We start from the raw sequence: 21382 nt of genomic DNA, 5'->3' as shown, positions 1-21382 counted from the left end.
ATATGACCTGTTATTGTGTCGGCATGACGTAAAACGACGTTCTGAATTATACTAATGGGTTGAAATTTAAGTTAATATGTATATCGAGGATGTGTAGCAAGTTTGTTCTGTTATTTAAGTGACACTGTATAAAACCTTACATATCGATACTTAAAGTCAAAGGAACAAGGCTAAAAACTATAACATGCATAAATTCTTTTTACTCTAAAATTTGCGAACATATGCAAACACCACTGACTAGATATATAGCCAAAACTTTAAGCTCGCATTGGATGATGTTAATAAAAACACAATTCGCACAAATAAAACACAATGCATGGAAAGTATAGTTATCGAAATGTTGGGTAACACTTACGGCACAATCCTGAAAGAAAAATGAAAATTTCATTGCCATAATACAGAAAAAAATATATCTTTATCTATTTAGGGATTATCAGTAAATGCTGACTTATCGACTTATTTTTCGATTATTATAAAACAAGTATCAATCTTCGATGTTATATTAATTTTATCTACATATTTTTGGAAAAAATGGACTGATTGCAAATAAGTATTATAAAAGTATAAATGTCCTTTAATTTAATCTAAAAGCATGAGTTTCAAAGCATACTTCTTGGTGTAAGTTGCAGATTTAGTCCGGCCGTAGAACTGTTATAAGCAAACACGGGTTGGTCATTGGGTGTCTGGCTCTTTTTACAACTTCCTGGAGTTTGTGATACATTAAGGCTTCCGTCAGAGGCTATGCTTGACATCTGATAAAACAACACGCAAGAACTAGAGCTATTTCAAATAACTGATACAGGACAAATAAATTATTTACACCTGATGCAGATTTTATAAAGTCAAGGCTGGAAACTTACTTTTTTTCAAAGTGTCATCATTTGTAAATCATAAGATAAAGAAAATGTTCTTGCAACAACAGCAACAGGAGATAACAAGTCGTGTAAACGTAGAACTTTACTACAAGGATTTTAGTCCCGTTTATTTTATACAATTATCGACTTTTTCATAGGTTGATACCAGGATTTATCAACCCGAAAAGAGTTATATTCACCGAGGTGAATATAACTCTTTTCGGGTTGATAAATCCTGATATCAACCTATGAAAAAGTCGATAATTGTTTTATTACATGAATAAATGTATAGTCAGTCTTGTTATTACAATGGTATCTTTAATAAAGAAATAAGGAATAAATTTAGACCAACTCAGGTTGATATTGGTTTTCCAAGCACCTACTTCGATCTATTTTTATTTTCGTACTATTTATAACCCAAGATAAGTTGATATGATATGTACTCATTACTTTTCGAACTGTTTTCAGCCAATCAGAGAAAGAGTAGAATACAGTCATGTAATAAATCTATTTATCACGTCTTTATATCAGTATATATAATGTTATTCCACACCTACCAAGCAGGTAAATCTGTATGTGCCACTGGATATATCAGCAGTATTATCTTCATTGTATACTGTATGATATGTGTAACTGCCTGATGTAATGCTCACTAAACAGAACACACTGCCGTTGCCTGTAATACATCAACAGTATTTTTAAAAAATGTTTTCATAATAGGTTTGGAATTCTGCGTTTAGAAAGGACTTTGCTATTCAGAAGTGCTTTAACGGATGTTATACTGTGACTATTAATGTATTGTAAAATACTATTAAAGGAAGAGAGCAAATCAGCGTTAGAATCCATCGTTTAAAATTAATATGATATTGTCAAAAATTAGCACTTGATAAATTATGCACGTGCAATTGTTAGTATCAGTAATAGACTGATAGGTTTTGATTGTCAGACTCATAGTGCTGTACAATTCTTTCCTCTGTAAATAAGAGAGATTAACGAACTGGTAATACACATTTGTATCTATGCCACTGTTAATCTTATTATAATACCCAAATCAAATAACACAAGTTGATAGTCAATACTTACAGCTCGAATTACATACATACATACATATGTGACTTTGTATATACCAGTTAACAAAGAAGCAACGATTTTCTTAGACCCTTTTGAAAAAAAAATCATTTTGAAAATTGTTACAATACCAGAGTATGCTATCTCTGTATTACAGATGGTATAGTTGAATGTCATTTGTTCATAATCTGTACAAACATCCCAAACTTCGTCTCCTGTACCACAATAGTCTGTATTAGCAGCTATATCAGTGACGTTGTAAGAATATTCGCCAAAAAATGTTGATGGACATTCTTGTTTTGCGTCAAGTTCATTTCCTAAAAGATAAACAATTGTGCCCATATTGTTAATCTTAATCAATCTGAAAACTTATACAAACTTGTGTTTGATAAAGGAACATACCAGACAATACAGTGAGCTTTGATGTAGCACTGAAAAAAATCTATATTACGTCTTTCATTCAAATTGGGGATAAAACAAAGCAACTGGAACATTTCTCTAGTAAAGAAATAAATTTCCAAGGCAGTTCTTTCAATATCACTATGATATTATCCATCACTCAATTAATTATAATCAGTATGTAATACACTGCCCAGTGTAAAATCTAACGCTATAAAGAACCTCTGTTTCCTCATTATTCGTCTGTTAATGCTGCATATGTTTGTAAGTACATGTAAAATTGTTTGTGTTGTTTCAAACATGAGGTTTGGTACCAGTAAGCTAGTTTAAACTACCTCCCAACTGTTGGTGTTGCTACTTATCGTGGCAGTGCCCTACTGAGTTCATTTATTTATGTTTGTGTATGCGTTTTTACTTAAATGATTTTATTATTGAATTGTGTTTATGCGTACACGTGCTCAGCCGCTTTGTAAGTGGATACATGAACACGTACCCCAATTTCCACATTGAGTAATGTATGGGCTACATTTTGTGAAAGTGGCTTTCGCTGTTAGACGTTTGTCCTTGTTTTTAGTATATGAAAATCAAATAGAAATATGAGAAATAAAGCGACTACCTTTTTTGACCAACACATGATATTCTCCCGTATCTGGGTAAGCAGCAGCATGAAAAGGATTAGTTAAATCAAGGCACAATTGATCTACAGGATCGGACACAACTGTTGTTGAATATGTTGCAGAAATTCTTTCATCTCTGTACTTTTCCTCTTCGGCTTTTGCAAAAAGTAAATGTTATGGTATTATACCAGTTCTGGTCGTGTTTTCATTAAAAATCAGATACTGAGGTACAAGTATTACCCGAACATTTATGCAAAAGTAAAGTACGTAAATCCTAGATCGCCAACATGAATATATAAAATCCTAGATCTCAAACATGGGTGTATAAAGTACAAAACTTACCCCAGCCCAAATAATAGTAATATGAATTGGCGGTGATTTCTGTCAGTTCCATACACAGGTAAGGTGTAAATTCGTCGCTAAGAAACACCACATTCTGCGTGTTTCTTGAAATAGAGAAAATCGTGTTATAAAGGAAAACTTTTTAAAGATGCAACTAAAATTGATGTAAAGCAATTTATTCCATGCATACTGGAGCTTATTTTGAGAGTAAAAAGAATATTAAATGCCATCTTTATGATGAAGCCTTATGCAGATATTTTCCAAGACAAATCACATTGGAACATACTGAGATCACATTAAGATATAAGAATGTCAAAATATGTACGTACACCATAATCAGATACAATTTTGTTCCGACTGTGCTTGTATTGAAACATTGCCAGTCCTCATATAGGGTACCGCCTTTGTCTCGAAAATCCCATCCTGTCATGTTAACAGTATCAAACACCAACTCCCCTTTATCACTGTCTATCCATACAGAGTTTTGAAACTGTGTTGGTAAAGTGCATAATGAAAACACTTCTGAAATTCAAGACCGTTTTCATTTTATGTTCCATATATCATTTTAGTTTGAAAGTCTCCTCTGGTTTTAATATATTCGTACGTGCGAAGGTGCAATATTTTCAACAGTTACTGTACGTCATAGAGATGTAGTTACCGTTCTATGAAAAGTGATTTAAATTAAATAATATGTATTTTGGAAGAAACTGCAATTACAACTCTATATTTTCTTCACATCTTTATACATATTGTTTCTGCTAAAGTTCCAGGGATCAAACGTTTAATACCCGTGATGAATATCTCTGATATATAAGAATTAGTTACTGTCGTTCCCTTTCGTTTGGTTCTAGGTGTTAAGCAGAAGCAGAAATGTAGGCGATCAAATGGAAAAGAAGATCCTTTGGAAGCATGAAAGGCAACCAACAATCAAAAGCAAAATATATTTGATAAAATCGTTTCATGAGATGTAATGGAATGTGCGATAACCCTCACGTCCCGTAGCAGTGGCTTATGCAGTGACAATCCCTTACGACCACCATTCGGCTATTAACTGCATCAAATTAATTAGAATATCTTTCGACAGCATAGAACGAGGTCAAGCAAAATAATGACATCATCGGTTGTAATGGAGTCTGTTCTTTAGAGATAATGGTATGAGAAACACTGGTAAGGCACCCGCGGTATGATTTGTTTGTTTGTTTTGGGTTTAACGTCGTTTTTCAACAGTATTTCAGTTATGTAACGGCGGGCAGTTAACCTAACCAGTGTTCCTGGATTCTGTACCAGTACTAACCTGTTCTCCGCAAGTAACTGCCAACTTCCCCACATGGATCAGAGGTGGAGGCCGAATGATTTCAGGGACCCACTTATTTGACCAAAACGTGTATAATACCGTGTCAAATCAAACACTCTCTGGCGATGCAGTTTTCTCTGAACATACCTTATTACAAAATGCGTATTTAGTCATTTATGTACGAGAATCTTTACACATTCAGTCAGGTAAATCAAGTACATTAGATTATATCTCATGTTAGTCAATAGTAGTTCACCAAAAATGGAATGAATTATTTAAAAAAGGAAAGGGACTGAATCACACTATGCATGAATAACACATTGTTACAAAGGCATGTAATATGAGTACTAATATCAAGGTAACGTTTCAGTTTTGAAGTGAAAACTAGTAAATATAAACTCAATAATTATGTTTATCTCTTGGTATGTACATTGTTATATGCTCAACAGCCCGCTAATGCATATTCACCATTGTTCCAGTTGTTCGCGACAGTACTAACTTGTACGGTGATATAAACTGAGAGACCCTAACATGAAACAGGCTTTATAACAATGAAAACAAATCTCTAATTACTACTTTGAAACAAAAATAGTTTAATGTATTAGATAATTACACAGTTATTTATCTAAATTATCATTATTATATATAATTCATACCTTGTTGAAAACGAACAATTAATATCCAAATGAAAGTCAAAATTAACATTTTATTTAATGAGATTCTATATCACAATATCACAGAGGAATAAAACTAAAATAATTAAACACGAAAATTTGAAGAACAATGACGTATTTATAGAGATCAATGAAAACAAAGAACAGAATAATTGCATTGAAGCATGAATACTACTTGTCAATGACTTATGATTTCCAAAAGATAAAGTCGTTGTAATTAGTGATTTAAGTTTAAAAAGTGGTGTTTTTATTACAAGAAAACCACACAAAGTATGTTGAACATGTTCATTTTATCATATATACAATAGAAATAAATAATACAAATGAAACGTACAGTTTTTTTTGCGGGGTTCTATTATTAAAAATTTTAATGCACAAATTAAATCGGCCGCTGATTCTAGTTGTTTCTTGTAGATTTTGGTGCTTTGTTAGATATATAGTGTGGCATAATTTATGCTACTTGTTTGTAGCCGGAGAAACACGTTTAAATTTTTTTCATCTTCACCGATGCATTTCTATCATTTAGAAATAAGAACAGGTCTAAAAATGGCCACTTGTGTTTGAAACTGGTGAAAATGCTTAAATTGACCTTGATATCTTGCAAAAATACAATGTCACTAAGTTTGTACCAAAGGCCACATTCGAAATACGCACTATTCAACATATTAGATAACCGTTTTTCAAAACAAATCAACAAAAAAAAAAAACGTGTGATGTTTCAGACTGATATCACATTGCATTATTGAGTAATCAAGCGCTGTATTATGAAACTTTTCTTTCAAATGAAATGAATATACAATATGTATTTGCTTTTAAATACACATATGACAGTTTCCTATATGTATATAGGCAAAAATTTTCCTACGGACAGAATTTCTTTAAACTGTACTGGCTGAGAACCAAGTTTAAAACGGAAATATTTATTAAAAAGCATAGGTATCGGTGCTTGATCTTGAATTATCTGCCCTTGAAAATAGATGTGTCTTTAAAATGAGGATATAAATTGATGTGTAAATGAAAGGTCATACCGCGAAAATTAAGTTGTTGCTGTTTCAAAATACAATACAATAGAATGCAATATAGTCTTGCACATATAACATTATACATAAATACACATGATTTTCATAAACCTTAAAAAAATATATGAAACCATTCTTTACAGTATTATGAAAGATTTTCGTAATAAAACAATTCGTCACCTTAGTGCAAAAAGTGAATAAGTCCTTCTTTAAGTCAATGCAGTTATCCACTTTTTACACTGAGGTGACGAATTGCTGGTATGTAAAAGTGACGAATACTGTACACAAGTACCTACCTACTACAAATTAAAGAATTTTTCAATGTAAGTGCTCAAAATGATTCTGATTTACTTTAGAAATATCCCATTCGTCTAGTACTGTTTAGTAAGGCAAAAACATTGTGCAGGACCCAGCTTATCAATTTTTAAATCTGTAAGTCGAAAGAAATGTTGTTAACATTTTGTAGTAATGCTTCATTGGATTTTTTTTCTATTCTTTGTTTTCACTGATAGTAGATCTAACTAATTCGGTCATATATCTATTTAGCTTTTAACCTTTAAATTTATTCGTTTAAACAATCGTTGCTTGAAAATGATAATTTTGTTCTATCTATGGATAAGTATTTCAGGTTTGCTTCAAGGTAAGTTATGAGTATTACACAATTACAATTTGTTAAAACTTTATCTTAATCGTTTAACATAGACAATTAACTGAATTAAATAAGAGCTTTCATATATACTTCTACAAAACGACATTTTGCGATACAAATATAGTATAGAAAACGGTAACTCTAAAGAGATATCTTTCCTCACATTAGATAGGCATACATTAGATAGGCATATATTAGATAGGCATACATTAGATAGGCATATATTAGATAGGCAAACATTAGATAGGCATACATTAGATAGGCAAACATTAGATAGGGCATACATTAGATAGGCAAACATTAGATAGGCATACATTAGATAGGCATAAAATGTATACGCATGTAAACACTGCATTTTTAAGTTTTGACATATTATTTAACTTTTCTGCATATTATAATGTCTCTGTGATACATAACATTGAGAAAATGTGACTGGTGCATGATGGAAGATAAATTACCAATTGTTCAATAAGCATATATATAGTACCTACCTGCCGAACTGAGAAATGATCGATCGAAAATATTTGTATATTTTCCTTTTTTATAAGGTGGTCTTTATAGTATAGTTAGGGGTAGGGTATAACATGTTCTTATAGGTATAGTGTCAGTGACCTGGAACTTTAGATTACTGACCCCAAAATCAAGAGAAATATTTTCTCTGATGTTATTTTGGCATTATTTAGAGTTTGAAAGACATAACTATTATACTTTAACCCGAAAACCATCTTCAGGCTTCAAATCACTGACCTTGACCTTTAAACTATTTACCCTAAAATTCTCATACGGTGCTGCGGTATACGGGTCACTGTGATTTTAAGTTCTGACATACTGACGCAAACAGTTGTGCTTAGTCATAGCTATTATACTTCATGACATTGCCTCCTGAAGGCAGACGGAGGACAGACAACGCCATTACGTAATACCTCCCGTTTTTAACCAAAAACAAAAAACAACAAAAAGAAACCAAACAAAAAAAAAAAACAACAACAAAAACCCGTATATATTATGTTACAAACTGTTAATTTGATATGTGCGGTAGATCAAGTTTGATTGTTAGTTGAAGTAAAATATAACCAGACGGTTACCAGATTTTGATAAACTTCTGATTCTCAACTTCAGGGCTTCCTTTACCATGTACTTTACCAGCTCAGTTTCAAAACTCAGTATGGATTGACAGTGATAAAGGAGAACTAGTGTTTGCAACAGTCAACATGACGGGATGGGAGTTTCGACTATTAGACAGTTCACTATATGAGAACTGGGAGTGCTTCCACACAAGCACTAGCGGAACTAAGTTGTATTTGATAATGATGTGAGTTTTTCACAACATGTGCATATTTTCATTTTTAAGAGTAAATAATCAATCGATAACCAATATATTTATGATAATGTTTAGTAACTTCGGAACTTTGCTTTTTAATTTGATCTTGAACTGTTAGTAAAATGAATAAATTTAAAAATGATTTTTGTTAGCAAACTGACCGAAATCTAAACGTGTTTTGTGGTATTTTATATGTTATTTTGAAATGCGGCGTAATGTCAAGATTTATTCCGGCCCGTCTCGACGGGTCAGTATAACTATACGATTCTTCGGACCGCTGACGACAGGAACCATGTTTATATCACAGTAACAGTATATTATACTTTCAGTAGTATTACGTGTTACTTCTTCTATTTCAAGAAACATGCAAAATGTATCTTTGCTAAATGACACGTTCACTCCTTACTTGTGCATGGAACTGACAGAAATATCACCCGTTTCCTATTACTATTACCTGCTTTGGGGTAAGTGTCGTACTATACGTATTTACTGTGAGTTAAAGGCGTATTTGTTTGGTTTGAGTTTTGTTTTAGAATTTCACCTTTTTTGTATAATGATATATTAAATATTTTCCAAGAGATAAGGTTCAGATTGCTATTGTCTAACATTTTGACAGGTTAATTGAAAACTACGTGGAAATTCCCAGTCTGGTTCAGTCAATATATCAAAACTCGACTGTTCACAAATATATATATTTGTGTAAAAATCTGATTGAACTTCGTTCACGCTTTATAATTTGTTCTCGCAGTTTATCTAAAACATCTATGCAAAGAATAGTATTTTCCAAAACAGCTGAAGAGGAAAAGTATGCCTATGAAAGAATTTCGACAACATCTTCTACGCAACTGATTTCCGATCCTGTGAAAGAATTGTGTCTCAGTTTAGATGATCCAAATCATACGGCATCCTATCCCGAGAGAGGGGAATATCATGTACTAATCAAAAAAGGTAGTCTGTGGAATTAAAATATTCTTTTCATCATTCAATACACACTACAATCATAAGTAAAATGACTAGCTAACAAATACTCTTGATGACCTTGTGTATTACGAAAACCTTTACTGATATTACTTGATATATAGGAATTTACAGTTATTCATACTCTACAGAAATACCATGCTGGCTTGCGGAAGGTCGATGGGTCTACACAGGTGCCCACTCGTGATGAAAATAATGCACGGAGGGGAACCTGGGATCTTCCTCCGCCACCAGAGCTGGAAAGTCGCCATATGACCTATAACTGTGTCAACGCGACCGTACACCCAACAAAAACAACAAAAAAGCAGGTGACATTCGTTGGGAGAACGCGGTAGACCTAAGTAACGATTTCATAAGTTATCAGGTCTGGATTTATTTTTTGAGTATAGCAGCAAGACAAATCTATATTTCAATTGATGATAATACCAAGTGGCTTTATACATGTACATGTCCATTATCTAATATCACAGTAAACTTTTCTTTCAGGACATGAAGTTGACGCAAAACAAGAATGTCCATCGACATTTTTTGGTGAATATTCCTACAAAGTAACAGACATAGACGCTAGTACATACTATTGTGGTACGGGAGACGAAGTATGGGATGTTTGTACTGATTATGAACAAATGACTTTCAACTATACTGTATGCGATTCAGAGATTGCATATTCAGGTACTGGAATTATTTCTTGACTCACTTAATTAAGCAACAATGAAAACAGTTCATACATTTATTACCACGAATCACTTGCAATATATTTAATATTAAATGATAATTATCGTAATATTGTGGAGATATATGGCCGCTATATGGTTCACTGAGTTCCCAACGGTGGCTACAGTTGAACCGATTTGAAAATCCTACCAGTCTGGAAGTTCGGGCCCGCCTGTCTTAAATAGAAGTACCTGCCTAATACTGGTGCTATAATATATTAATAATACATTAACGTTATCATTACGAAAACAGTCAGCACTATATTTTGTTAGCAACTGTACGACACTCCAAAGCACTAAACGCATAGCAACGCCATTTCAACGGTTTCAGAAAAATCTGCATAAGGACACGTGCATTTCAACCACTACTGCATACAGTGACACGTGCATTTCGACCCCTACTGAATACGGACACGTGCATTTCGACCACTACTGCATACAGACACGTGAATTTCGACCCCTACTGAATACGGACACGTGCATTTCGACCACTACTGCATACAGACACGTGCATTTCAGACACGTGCATTTCAACAACTACTTGAAGCAAACATAACACCAAAATAGCAATCATGTAACCAAAAATTTAGGGGGTACACAGGATACGCCAAGTACTATGACTATGCGAGCGAAATCCCAAGCCCCTAAATTGCGTTTTTAATGAATTTGAATTTTGAAAAGCACCAGTTATAATTTACTTTTTGTAAATGATAATGTTACACACTATTTGGTAATCTAATTGCAACCAATGTATGCACGTATGCATTCGATATTAAGAGAATAAGGCAGATTCTGTGTATATAACTTAACGATCTCTCACCCTAGGTATCCAGTAACTTAGGACTTTCGTAGTGAGAGGTGCAGTAAGTGGAAGGACCGAACTCCCAGACCGCTAGAATTTCCGCCACAATAAATTTACATACATGAAATTTATCCGCCAAATTCTAGCCCATATAATTAATTAAGCCGTCCCTTAGAGAATCTAAAAACATTTCCAACCCGACTTCTGATAAATGTATCCCATCTCCCGATAAAACCCGCGGTTGCAAAATCAATTTGTGTCTCTAATGTTCTACCTGGGATCTTGCCGTTACGGCTTTACGGCCAAAATAATTAACCCGCCGACGTTTCTTTTCCATGGCAACATTCTCTTTATAACAGCCACCCCAGTTACGACGCTGTAATATGTCATACCAGATAACTATTGTATCAGGGAAATACTCATACAAGTACTTTATTTCCTTGTTAATAACTCGTCTAAGTTTATATAAACTCCAAGTGCGTAAATCGTTCCCACCTAAATGGAGTACAATTGCTTTCGGTGGAGTACAGAATAGTCTTTCTCTCTGTATTACATGGTGGAAATCCTGCCACTTCATTCCCCGAATAGTGAGCCACCTAACCGTCCTGTCACCAGGAAGCCTCAAGTTCTCCCGACCCCTTTGCTTGACCCTTTCACCTGCCCAGTGTATGATGGAATCTCCAATCATCCATACATCTGCCGAGAATACAATGTAAAACCATTATTATATGTTATTTGAAGTTTTTAATTCCGAACATACAAACGGCACGCATTTGATCTCCATCTACCTAAACGTTTTATAGTATCCATTGATATTCCGTCTAAAGCGAGTTGTGTCGCTCTTCCTATGCGGAAACTATGCGACCGGAAGTGACAATTTTCAAAACCGCACATGCGGACTGCCTTGGACAATACAAATGAAAATTGTGCTCGAGTAACGGGCTTACCATTCTTATGAATGAATAGAAAACTTCGAATCTTAGGACGAACTATAAGATAATTTTTGAGAGCACACACTGGACACAAGTCGAATCAGTCTCGCATGGCAATCGTAACACAATCGGTGGGCCAGTTTGACTAGTTTTTGAGTACCTTATAGTTATCCGTACTATTAAATTATTATTTAAGAACGACACATCTGCATCTTGTAATGGCCGCATTGGCTGTGTCACAGTTGTTAAAACTAACTCACTTACTCGGAAAAGCCCAAAATAAGCTAAAATAAAGGCTGCCATGAAAAGAGTAGCCTCAAATTCATCAAAACATACTACCGGTAAAACTGAGCACACGCTTTTAAGCCTAGGTAACGTGATAGGTGCTCTAATGTCGGTGTTATTTCTAAGCCTACGACAACCCTCAAGTAATTTTTTAACTATGAATAATTCTTTAGGGTCATACCAGTTATTTATCTTATGAAAATAGCCGATGCCGGCTATATATGTACTTATTGTAGATGATGAATAACCCCTGTCAGCAAAATATGTAATAAAAAGTACTATCTCTTGGTGTGTTGCCGGCCAATTATTGGAAAAACCATACATTGACCGAATGTTCTAAAGGCTGTGAGTGCTTTTTTGTATGTGATCAGTGTATTCTGTGCTAGACTGTGTTCTAAAAGGTTTGAAACCCTGGTTCGAAGATACTCCATAGTTGGGAAGGTATCAGCTCTGGCCCCGCCTTCGCTTCCGGTGCGAGCCTTCGAAATTTGTCGATCTGCAGACGAGACAAAGCGTCACAAATTAAATTCCGATGACCTTCAACATGGGTCGCCTTAACAGCAATATTAAAATTCAGACAACGCATTGTTGCCTCACGGACTAAAATCATTACATGTTCCGATTTTGAAGAAAGTGTATTAAGGATGTGGACAACAGCCTGATTATCACAGTGAAACATGATTTTTTTGTTGCGTAATTCTGTTCCCAAATGTACAGTGCAACAATTATAGGAAAAAGTTCTAATACAGTGATGTCCTTGGTAATACCGGAAGTATGCCATGCAGATGGCCATTCTGCATAACACCACTGACCTTTAAAATAACAACCAAAACCTACGCTGGCAGCAGCATCTGAATGCAATTGAACATCCTCGTTTGAAACCCAAAAGCGATCATGAAATACGGATATTCCATTGTATTTCTGAAAAAATTGTAACCACATGTTTAAGTCAGCCTTAATGGCATTGCTTATCCTAAGATGGTGAAATGGTTTTGTAAGTCCACATGTAGCGTTTATTAAACGCCGACAAAATGGCCTGCCCGGGTAAATAACTCTAGACGCGAAACTCAACACTCTGATTAAACTTTGCATGGATCTTAAAGTGACCTTTTCTTTAGACAGCGTCAATCTGATTTTTTGAACTATCTCCTCGATTTTATTCCTGGGCATACGCACTACCTTTTCATCCGAGTCAAGTTCGAGACCCAAGAAGCAAAGCACTGTAACAGGTCCTACCGTTTTTTCATCGGCAATAGGCACCTCATTTCCGCAAGGAAACTAATGAATTTTTTCATAAGCATTAGAGATGAACTGTATGACCTATCACCACCCAGATAATCGTCTAGATAATGCATATTTGTCCAGACGACATTCTGCGCTTTATACAAAATTCCAGAAAACAGGCGAATTTTTCAAAAGTACTGCAACTTATAGAACAGCGAAAGGCATACATTTGTCCACATAATAATTGCCATTGAATTTGAAGCCAAGCTGATCAAAATCATTTGGATGCACGGGGAGTAACCGAAATGCGCTTTTAATATCAATTTTCCAAATTTTACAACCTCTGCCAAGATCTTGCAACATATGAACTGCTTCGTCAAATTGCGTATAACGCACCGTGCATAATTCCTGATCAATGAAATCATTTAACGACTGACCGCAAGGGTGTGATAAGTGGTGAATTAAACGAAATTCACCAGGATCCTTTTTGGGCACGATACCTATCGGGGACACACGTAATGTTGTAATCGGAATCGTGGGAAACGGCCCTGCTACCATTTTGAGAGCCAATTCCTTGTCAATTTTCTGCTGTACTACCTTAGGATGCTGTAAGGCCGATTTTAAATTTTTTGCTTCAGAATAACAATGAGGCCCCGAATAATGCAAAGGGAAACCTTCCGTAAACCCCTGTAATAAGGCATGTTTATCTGGATGTTCATAATAAAGCAATTCTCTTTCAATAATATTTACATCAATCGGCGAATCAGCAATTTTAAAAAGGTCTTGATTAAACAATTTTCTGCTCGGTTTAGTACCGGTATCCCCTTCTTGCGACCCTTTGTCCCCTGAAAGGCATTTTACCCCTTGCATTCCGAAAACGACTGTTAGGGCTATTGTGCCTATCGAAGTTATACATGGTCTTTGGCTGAGGATAATCAACACGTTGCACATTATAATTATTATCTTGTAACCTGTCAGCTAATTGACACTTCACACGGGGATGAGGCAAACCGCATTTTGAGCATTTGTGTTGATACTTGCAGTTTGACCAGTAGCAGTAACCTTGATTATAATCATTGCATACGTTTGATTTATGTTGCATCATCTGAAGTTGGGGACCGGATTGGTCTTTTAAAGACATGCATCTCAACCATAAATCTTGGTTTATTGACCCCCATGAAGAAGGACATGCGGCCTGTCTTATACGAAATTGCTCATTATATAAACGCCACGAATACCCTCCTTGTCTATACGCTGCCTCCCTTATAAGTGTTATATACTGCAGCATTTCGCCGGTTTTCAATGGATGCTGTTTAACATAAATTGCCATAAAAATCAGAAACGCGTCTGTCCATTTCTCAATTGACTGCACCTTGTCCCTACATTCTCGTGGCTTTGATTCCATTTTACCACCTGCTGTAAGGGACAACGTGCTGCCAGCGCAAATATCCTGCAGCTCCATCGCACCTTTAAGTAATAATGCCACATTAACATATTCGCCCCGACATATTTGTGCCTTTAACACTTTAGGAACATGGACCGAAATGTCATCCCCAGCGCACCATAAAATTGAATTAGCCTGGCCTTCACCAAATGTAAAATTAGAGCCATTTTTGTTGAGACCACCACACCCTGTATTATTAGAATTTATAAGTTCCTTATCAATTTGTGACTGATTATTATCATTAACAGAACCTAAAATCTCCTCAAAATCAATGATAGATCTACGATTATCACCTGCATTTTCTCCTATGTCGCCCGACGACAAATCCACATGTTCCACCTGGGCCCGTTCCGCCTCCGTCTGGGTGTGAGATGTCCGCTGTTTCTTCGAATTCTTGGCTCCCGTGGATTTCAAACCAGCTTTACTAGTTGGAGCAGTGTTCCTTGTCCTTTTCCTGGTTCCTTTACCTCTCATTATTAAGATGAATCAAGGATTACTTCGGATTTAATTTATGAAAATTTTTTGGTTGGATGTCTGTTCAAGGAATCTATCGGAAAGGGCAATGACGTCACAATGCAAACGTCATATTCGCTAGACTCGGCAATTTCCGTAAAATGATCTTACGGTTATGGTCAAGGGGAGATAATAACTCTACACGCCTTCCACGAAACAGCTAAGCCCATCTGGATAACAACCCTTGTTCGCAAAATAATATTCGTTATTGGCATATACGCCATAACGATAATTAATTTAATTAACCGTTAAATGCTTATCCGAGTTTTACCAAATTTGGATTCGAATCTCTCTGTTCTTGATATACTACCCTAGAAAGACCACAAAGAACAATTTTAATTTTGGTTTATTCAATTTCTATCTTTTACATATTTCGAACTACAGCCAACGGAAGTGTGTTCTGTCTTGTAAGCATTTCCGACGGAATGTACACTTACCATACAGTTTATAACGAAGATAATACAGTTGGTGTTTCAAATGGGACATACAGATTTACATGTTTTGTAAGTACATATACCTTTGTAATGGGAAAGACAAATTAACTAGAATAAGAAATAATGCTGGATTGGTATATGTCAATATGTTAGAAAATTCCAGTTTGAATAAGACAATTTCAGGATATTTCATCATAGAAAATATTTTATTGGAAATATTATTTTTTTTTTAATTTGAAACATTTAGGTAGTAACGTATATTCTTTTTGATATAGTGTTTCAATGAATGTTTTCTAGCAACATACTATTTGTATTGATTTCGAACATACGCGTAACGAAATAAAGGCAAAACACAAGAAAAGATGCTTGAATAGTCCATGTGTTCATGTAGAAGTATCTGCATTACGTATGACTGAATTTGACGCGATGAAGAAACTTACAGTCTTTGTAATTCGGGTAAATAGAAGTATAAAACGTAATACTCTCTTCAGATTTCAGACAGAAATGCAGTTTCTGCTGGTACTCCCCTGTGGTGTTTTGAACATCTGCATCCCTTTATTCATGCGTATATGTGTCTAACTTTGTCTATATTTTAGTGTATAAATTAATTATATACACATGTATACACTGCAATAGGGTTTAAGGTGAAGCTTTACCTATTGGATATCTATCCATGTGTTGACAAATTTGAGTATTCAGAATACAACTGGGAACCATAAAAAATCTTGCCATCTGCTTCGAAAACTATGAGCTTATGAGCGCGTTACACAGCATTTTCGTATTTGCATATCTGTATTGTAAACGTTTACTTATTTCTTTTTATAGATGTCAGGTATAAACTCTGATGGTAGTCTCAATGTGTCACAAACTCCAGGAAGCTGTAAAAAGGGTCAGACACCCAACGATCAACCTGTGTTTGCATCTAACAGTTCTGCCGCTGGGTTAAATCTGCTGCTTAAACCGAAACGTAAGCATTGACATTCATAATGTCATACACATACAGTCAAAATTCGTTTGCTCGAACTCGGATAAATCGAACAACACCTTCACTTGAACTCGTCTTTAGGTCCCGGCAACATTCCTATATCAAGAATATTGTTGAAACGTTCGAACTACCGAAAATTCGAACTAATTTTGCCTGTCCCGTCGAGTTCGAGAGAAAGAAGTTGTATTCAGTATATAAGTGTATTCGATAGATACTAACTGTACCGTAGATGCATTTTTATTATAACTATTGAACTACAAAGTTTCTTGCGTTCGACTTACATAGAGAGACTTCGAAACTGATTTTTTTTATAAAATCTAAAATGGTTTTTTTTTTGGATTTGACAACGATTGAAAAAAATGAATTTGTCATAAACATTTCTATTGAACATGTAATTATACGATTATGTTGTAATCATAATTTATTTGAAAATCTCAATGTCAGCCATTACTTATCGTTAAAGATGTTTTAATTCTTCTAGCATTTATTTGCTTTATTTCCTTTTTTATTTATTTCTGTTTTCAGGATTATGCCGTGAGTGTTATCCTTTTTGTAATTTACAAATCATTTTACCTAATTATAATAATAGCTTCGACATGAAATAATATGAAAAATTGATTGATAATGATTAGATAATCACGCACCCTACAGTATTGAAAATTTTGTGCATCGACAGGGAATACACATTTTAAAGAGTTAATGGTATTGCTACTGGGACCTTAAACCAGCAAGGACAATTATTTACAAACAAATACATGTTATTAGAAAATGTGTACTTATTCAACTTTCTATCAGATGTCGCTCTCATAATTTTAAACAATTTCGTTTAAACGTCTTCTTCTTTCTTATATCTTTTAGCAATTTATTATTAACACGTATAGGCACTTTATTATAAACATATGTAAGCAATTTATTATAAACATATTAAATTTCGATATATTGAAGTGCCTGTGATAAGCAAAGGAAACTCGGCGGGAATTGATATTCAAAACTTTCATTTACATTTCGCAGCAAAACAGACAGCTGGTTCTGATACAATTAGAAGTCTTTCTGTTGGTGCTATTGTCGGAGGTGCCATCGGCGCTCTCATATTAATTATGGTCATAATTCTCGTAATTGTCGTCTGCTTAAAAAAGAAATGTTGGCAGCTAAGACACAAAGTAAGAAAGAAGGACACAACTCTACCAACATCAACAAGGTCTAACAATGATCCAGGTAGAATTTTAAGAAAATTTACTGTCAATTAATTTAAACATAGATAAGTAAGGTGATTCTTAAACTTTTAGGAATGTAAATTATGTTTGCAAATCTGGTGCGGTCTAAAATTTCTTTGTATTAAAATCTAAAATTTTGGTCATTACGTACTGTATTATAATGTTTTTCTTAAATTCTTAAAATATTGAAATTCTGATGTTTTGATTTTGTTGCTTAAACTCAGGTAAATGTTATGATGATGATTATTGTTATTATTTGATTATGATTTTTATGTATTACAATATTGTAGATGATTTGATTGAAAAGAATCCAAACATTCCAGAAGAAAATATAGACGAGTCGACAAGGAGTACAGGGGACATGTTTCATTCTGTTCAGTCTGCCCACAACGATGAAAATTTGTACAATAACATAAGGAGTGACATCAAGTACGAGGGAAATGCAGATATCAAGACTGAAGTTATTAGAGAAAAGGATAGAGACGGGCTAACTGGAGAACTTGGTGAAAAGAAACTTGAAGATGTTACTGTTACAGATATAAAAGAAAATGTTGAAAACAGTTTTCTTGAAAACAGAACAGACGAAATTCTGGTAACACGTGTGGCTGAAAATGTAAACGTATTGAGAAAAGATGTGCCTCATTTAAATTCTACAGATAACATTTTCAGTGAATACGACGCTGCAATGACATACAAAGCAGATACTCACTGTATCTCAAAAAGCGATATAAGCATAAACATTAAAGGAATAGATTGGAAAATGAACCGAGCTGAGCCAAAATCTTTAGAATACACTCGAGATGACAGTGATCTTAATTTGAAATCTGATAGTAAATTAAAACGTGAAAAGCGAACCAAAGCAAGACTTAATAAGTCTGAAGGTAATTTAAAAGATGCCGTTAAGAGTGAAAGATTGAAACGGAAGTCTTCGCTAATTTCAAGACTAACAAATGAGCCTTTGGAATGGAATTTTGTCTATAATTCACCGTATGCATTGACAGAGAAACAAAAACAAGAGAATCTAGATAGGAAAATAAGGATGCAAAAGCGAAAGAAGCAGCTGGAAAGAAGAAAGCGAGAGGAAAAAGAGAGAAGAGAGCGTGAAAATGCTTATGCATTTGAAAAATGGAAACAACGGAAAAAGGAGGAAGCACTGATTAACTCAAAACATGCTGAAATCGGCGTTTTATAGCTTCTGGAAAATCAGTCAGAAGTAATTACTGGTATCCAACTTAGAGAAAGTGCTTTACTGTCTTCATGTATATGTAATATAATGTTAATGTCATAATGTTATGTGATTACGAAATCCCTTTATTTACATAGCAATGAAATTAAGTAAAGAACTCATGTTCTCATAGCTTTTACTTAGAGAGCAAACAACATCATACTTTGCAAGAATGTAATATTATCGATTTGATAGCCATTGATGTAATACTGTCTTTATCATTTGTGTTTAACTTTGCATTGAAGGCATTTAGCAGCATAATTCATAAGTGAACTCTGTACCAATACACTCTTCCAAGCCAGAAACGTTTAAAAACTATGATTTTTGTGATTCGCATTGCGTCACAACGATACTGGTACAGAGTTTGAATGATTCTGTTTACGAGAGATAATTTCACATTTCTCATGTTCCTTAGTACCGGCTTAATAGCTGGACAGATAACTGAAACAATACTGCATTTGGTGATGCAAGCATAAAATTTGGCATGTGTACTCGTTTGAGCCTACTTTTTGCAAAAAGTCCGTTAAGCCACTTGAAAATTCAAAATGACGGCCATTTTTCAAGTTGGCCGCCACAGGAAGTTGATTTTTGACTTGAACAGACCTATACAGAGTTTATTTTTGTCAATTTTGAGAAAAAATATCTCTTAAGATGCTTTGCGTGTGCAAAACCTAATTTTGCCATTAACACTGACGTTCCTAGTTAAATCAATTTTAATGTTATGGACAAATAACATATTTAGAGTGTTGAAGGACGTTTTTGTCTTGCCCGCGTCTTTTAAAACTGATGGCGGACTGAGGCGTAGCTTTTCCGACGGCGACGACAATAATGACGGTGGCGGTGACATCAACGTTAACGTTGTATGTCAAGTCCTTTTCTCAGAAACTACTCTGTTTATTGGATTGAAACTTCACACATGTCTTTGTAATCATTAGGCGCTGTACAAAGACACACATTTTAACAAAATAAGCTCCGTTTTCAACTTAGAATTTTCAACGTTAAGTCTTCGTATTAAGTTTTTTCTCTCAGAAACTACTATTTTAATCGGGCTGAAACTTCACACATGCCTTCATGGTCATTAGGCACTGTACAAAGCCAAGTTTCATATTCTGAAATGAATTTCAACAAAATTACCCCCTTTTAAAACTGGAAATTGTAACTATAAGTTTTATGTCTCTACATGAAATATATTTTAATTATGTCCCTTTATGGCCGTCACTGCTTGATTGGAACGTGTAGTCAAACTTATATATATATATAAGGGAGACATTTTTAAATTAAAGTGTATGTAGCGATCCACGTAGACACATCAATTTTGATAAACAAATGATCTGCTTTGTGTTATAGGTGAAACATTGCAGATCTACAGTACTTGTTTCCTCTGGAAGGCATGTCTCAAGACTTTATATTTTGGTTAAATAGTTGTCATATTTGCAGCTGTATAGATCTGTACACGGGAGTCCAAAACCATTGCATTTACACCTGCCACAACATTCTGTTTTACATGCACATTTGGTCAGTTCTTTACAGCTATTTGCAACTGGTGGATGGTTGTTCAGTGTATCTGCCAAAGGTCACCATGTTTCTCCCATCCCCATTCAGCAGGATTCTCGACTTCCATTTAGCAAAACAGTGCCTGTCCCCATATGCAACTAGCTTTGCATGCAGCACGCTTTGTGTATTCGGCAAAGGCTGCTGGAGTTAGAGGAATAACATCATATGACCTCTGTTTTTGGGCAAACATGTCCAGTCTGACGCAATAAAGACGACTAACTTTTCAAGAACCATCTTTTCCTTATTAGTCATCACTGTCCGATATACTCCTAGGTTCTCAAAGACATCTGTCACTTCCCGGCAAACATTCCAAGTTCTACAAACAGCCTTTTAACCCTTTCCCCGGAAACCCGACACTACTGATTGACATGGCCGATTGATTGAAAGACATCATGTATGGGTATCGAATTCAAATTTGTTCCCTGTTTGAAGGCTACCCACAGCTGTTCAAGGCCAAGCCCTTCCAGCTTAGAAAATACATGAAAAGCGATGACAACAAAAACGAAATGAGATCATGGCGCTAGACGAAGGGTTACTAGCAGCGGGAAAATCCCACCCAATTGGTGCAGTTTCTTGGGGGATAATGATAACTAGACTAATCTTTTTTATTTTTCGGCCGACAGACATGTTAAAATGCACACACAAATAACTGTAATTTTGATCAGAGAGAAAAAGACTGTATGCAGTCACGAAAATCAGTCTTGAAGGTCTGACACCATGCAGTCATAAGGAACTTGATATGCGGATGTTTATGCATGCATGCTGTTGTGGAGGGCATAAACAGCTTGCCAGTAAAGCTACAGACACAGATTTAGTTGCCACCGCTATTCATAGCTATTCAT

General features: G+C 35.0%; 2 protein-coding genes across 2 annotated transcripts; one reads left to right on the top strand and one right to left on the bottom strand.

Moving 5' to 3' along the window:
- Positions 1-224: 224 nt before the first annotated feature.
- LOC123557767 (uncharacterized) lies at positions 225-5344 on the bottom strand. The gene is made up of 8 exons (XM_053544122.1): positions 5231-5344; positions 3610-3802; positions 3281-3384; positions 2938-3093; positions 2054-2239; positions 1412-1530; positions 611-752; positions 225-364 (listed from the first exon to the last, which is right to left on the bottom strand). The coding sequence occupies exons 1-8, from the start codon at positions 5277-5279 to the stop codon at positions 330-332; spliced, it is 984 nt and encodes a 327-aa protein (XP_053400097.1). The 5' UTR covers positions 5280-5344; the 3' UTR covers positions 225-329.
- A 2705-nt stretch (positions 5345-8049) lies between these two features.
- On the top strand, positions 8050-19452 carry LOC123559173 (uncharacterized). Its single transcript, XM_053544719.1, has 8 exons — positions 8050-8228; positions 8598-9185; positions 9702-9887; positions 15513-15631; positions 16388-16529; positions 17073-17081; positions 17493-17762; positions 18052-19452. Exons 2-8 carry the CDS (start codon positions 9002-9004, stop codon positions 18951-18953), a joined length of 1812 nt encoding a protein of 603 aa, XP_053400694.1. The 5' UTR covers positions 8050-8228; positions 8598-9001; the 3' UTR covers positions 18954-19452.
- Positions 19453-21382: the final 1930 nt, after the last annotated feature.

This window comes from Mercenaria mercenaria, chromosome 5 (genome assembly GCF_021730395.1).
Source record: "Mercenaria mercenaria strain notata chromosome 5, MADL_Memer_1, whole genome shotgun sequence".
Lineage (NCBI taxonomy): Eukaryota > Metazoa > Mollusca > Bivalvia > Venerida > Veneridae > Mercenaria > Mercenaria mercenaria.
The sequence above is the reverse complement of the archived record's forward strand: the minus strand, read 5'-3'. Positions and strand labels throughout refer to the sequence as shown.

What these genes read in the sequence shown, in the direction of transcription:
- LOC123557767 (XM_053544122.1), bottom strand. Translation starts at nt 5,279, where the DNA reads ATGTTAATTTTGACTTTCATTTGGATATTAATTGTTCGTTTTCAACAA. An exon ending in AATTGTTCGTTTTCAACAAG is followed by an intron (nt 3,803 to 5,230) that starts GTATGAATTATA and finishes CTTGAATTTCAG; the next exon opens with AAGTGTTTTCATTATGCACT. An exon ending in TCTGCAACTTACACCAAGAA is followed by an intron (nt 365 to 610) that starts GTATGCTTTGAA and finishes TTTTTCTTTCAG; the next exon opens with GATTGTGCCGTAAGTGTTAC.
- LOC123559173 (XM_053544719.1), top strand. Translation starts at nt 9,002, where the DNA reads ATGCAAAGAATAGTATTTTCCAAAACAGCTGAAGAGGAAAAGTATGCC. An exon ending in TCATGTACTAATCAAAAAAG is followed by an intron (nt 9,186 to 9,701) that starts GTAGTCTGTGGA and finishes CTTTTCTTTCAG; the next exon opens with GACATGAAGTTGACGCAAAA. An exon ending in CATACAGATTTACATGTTTT is followed by an intron (nt 15,632 to 16,387) that starts GTAAGTACATAT and finishes TTCTTTTTATAG; the next exon opens with ATGTCAGGTATAAACTCTGA.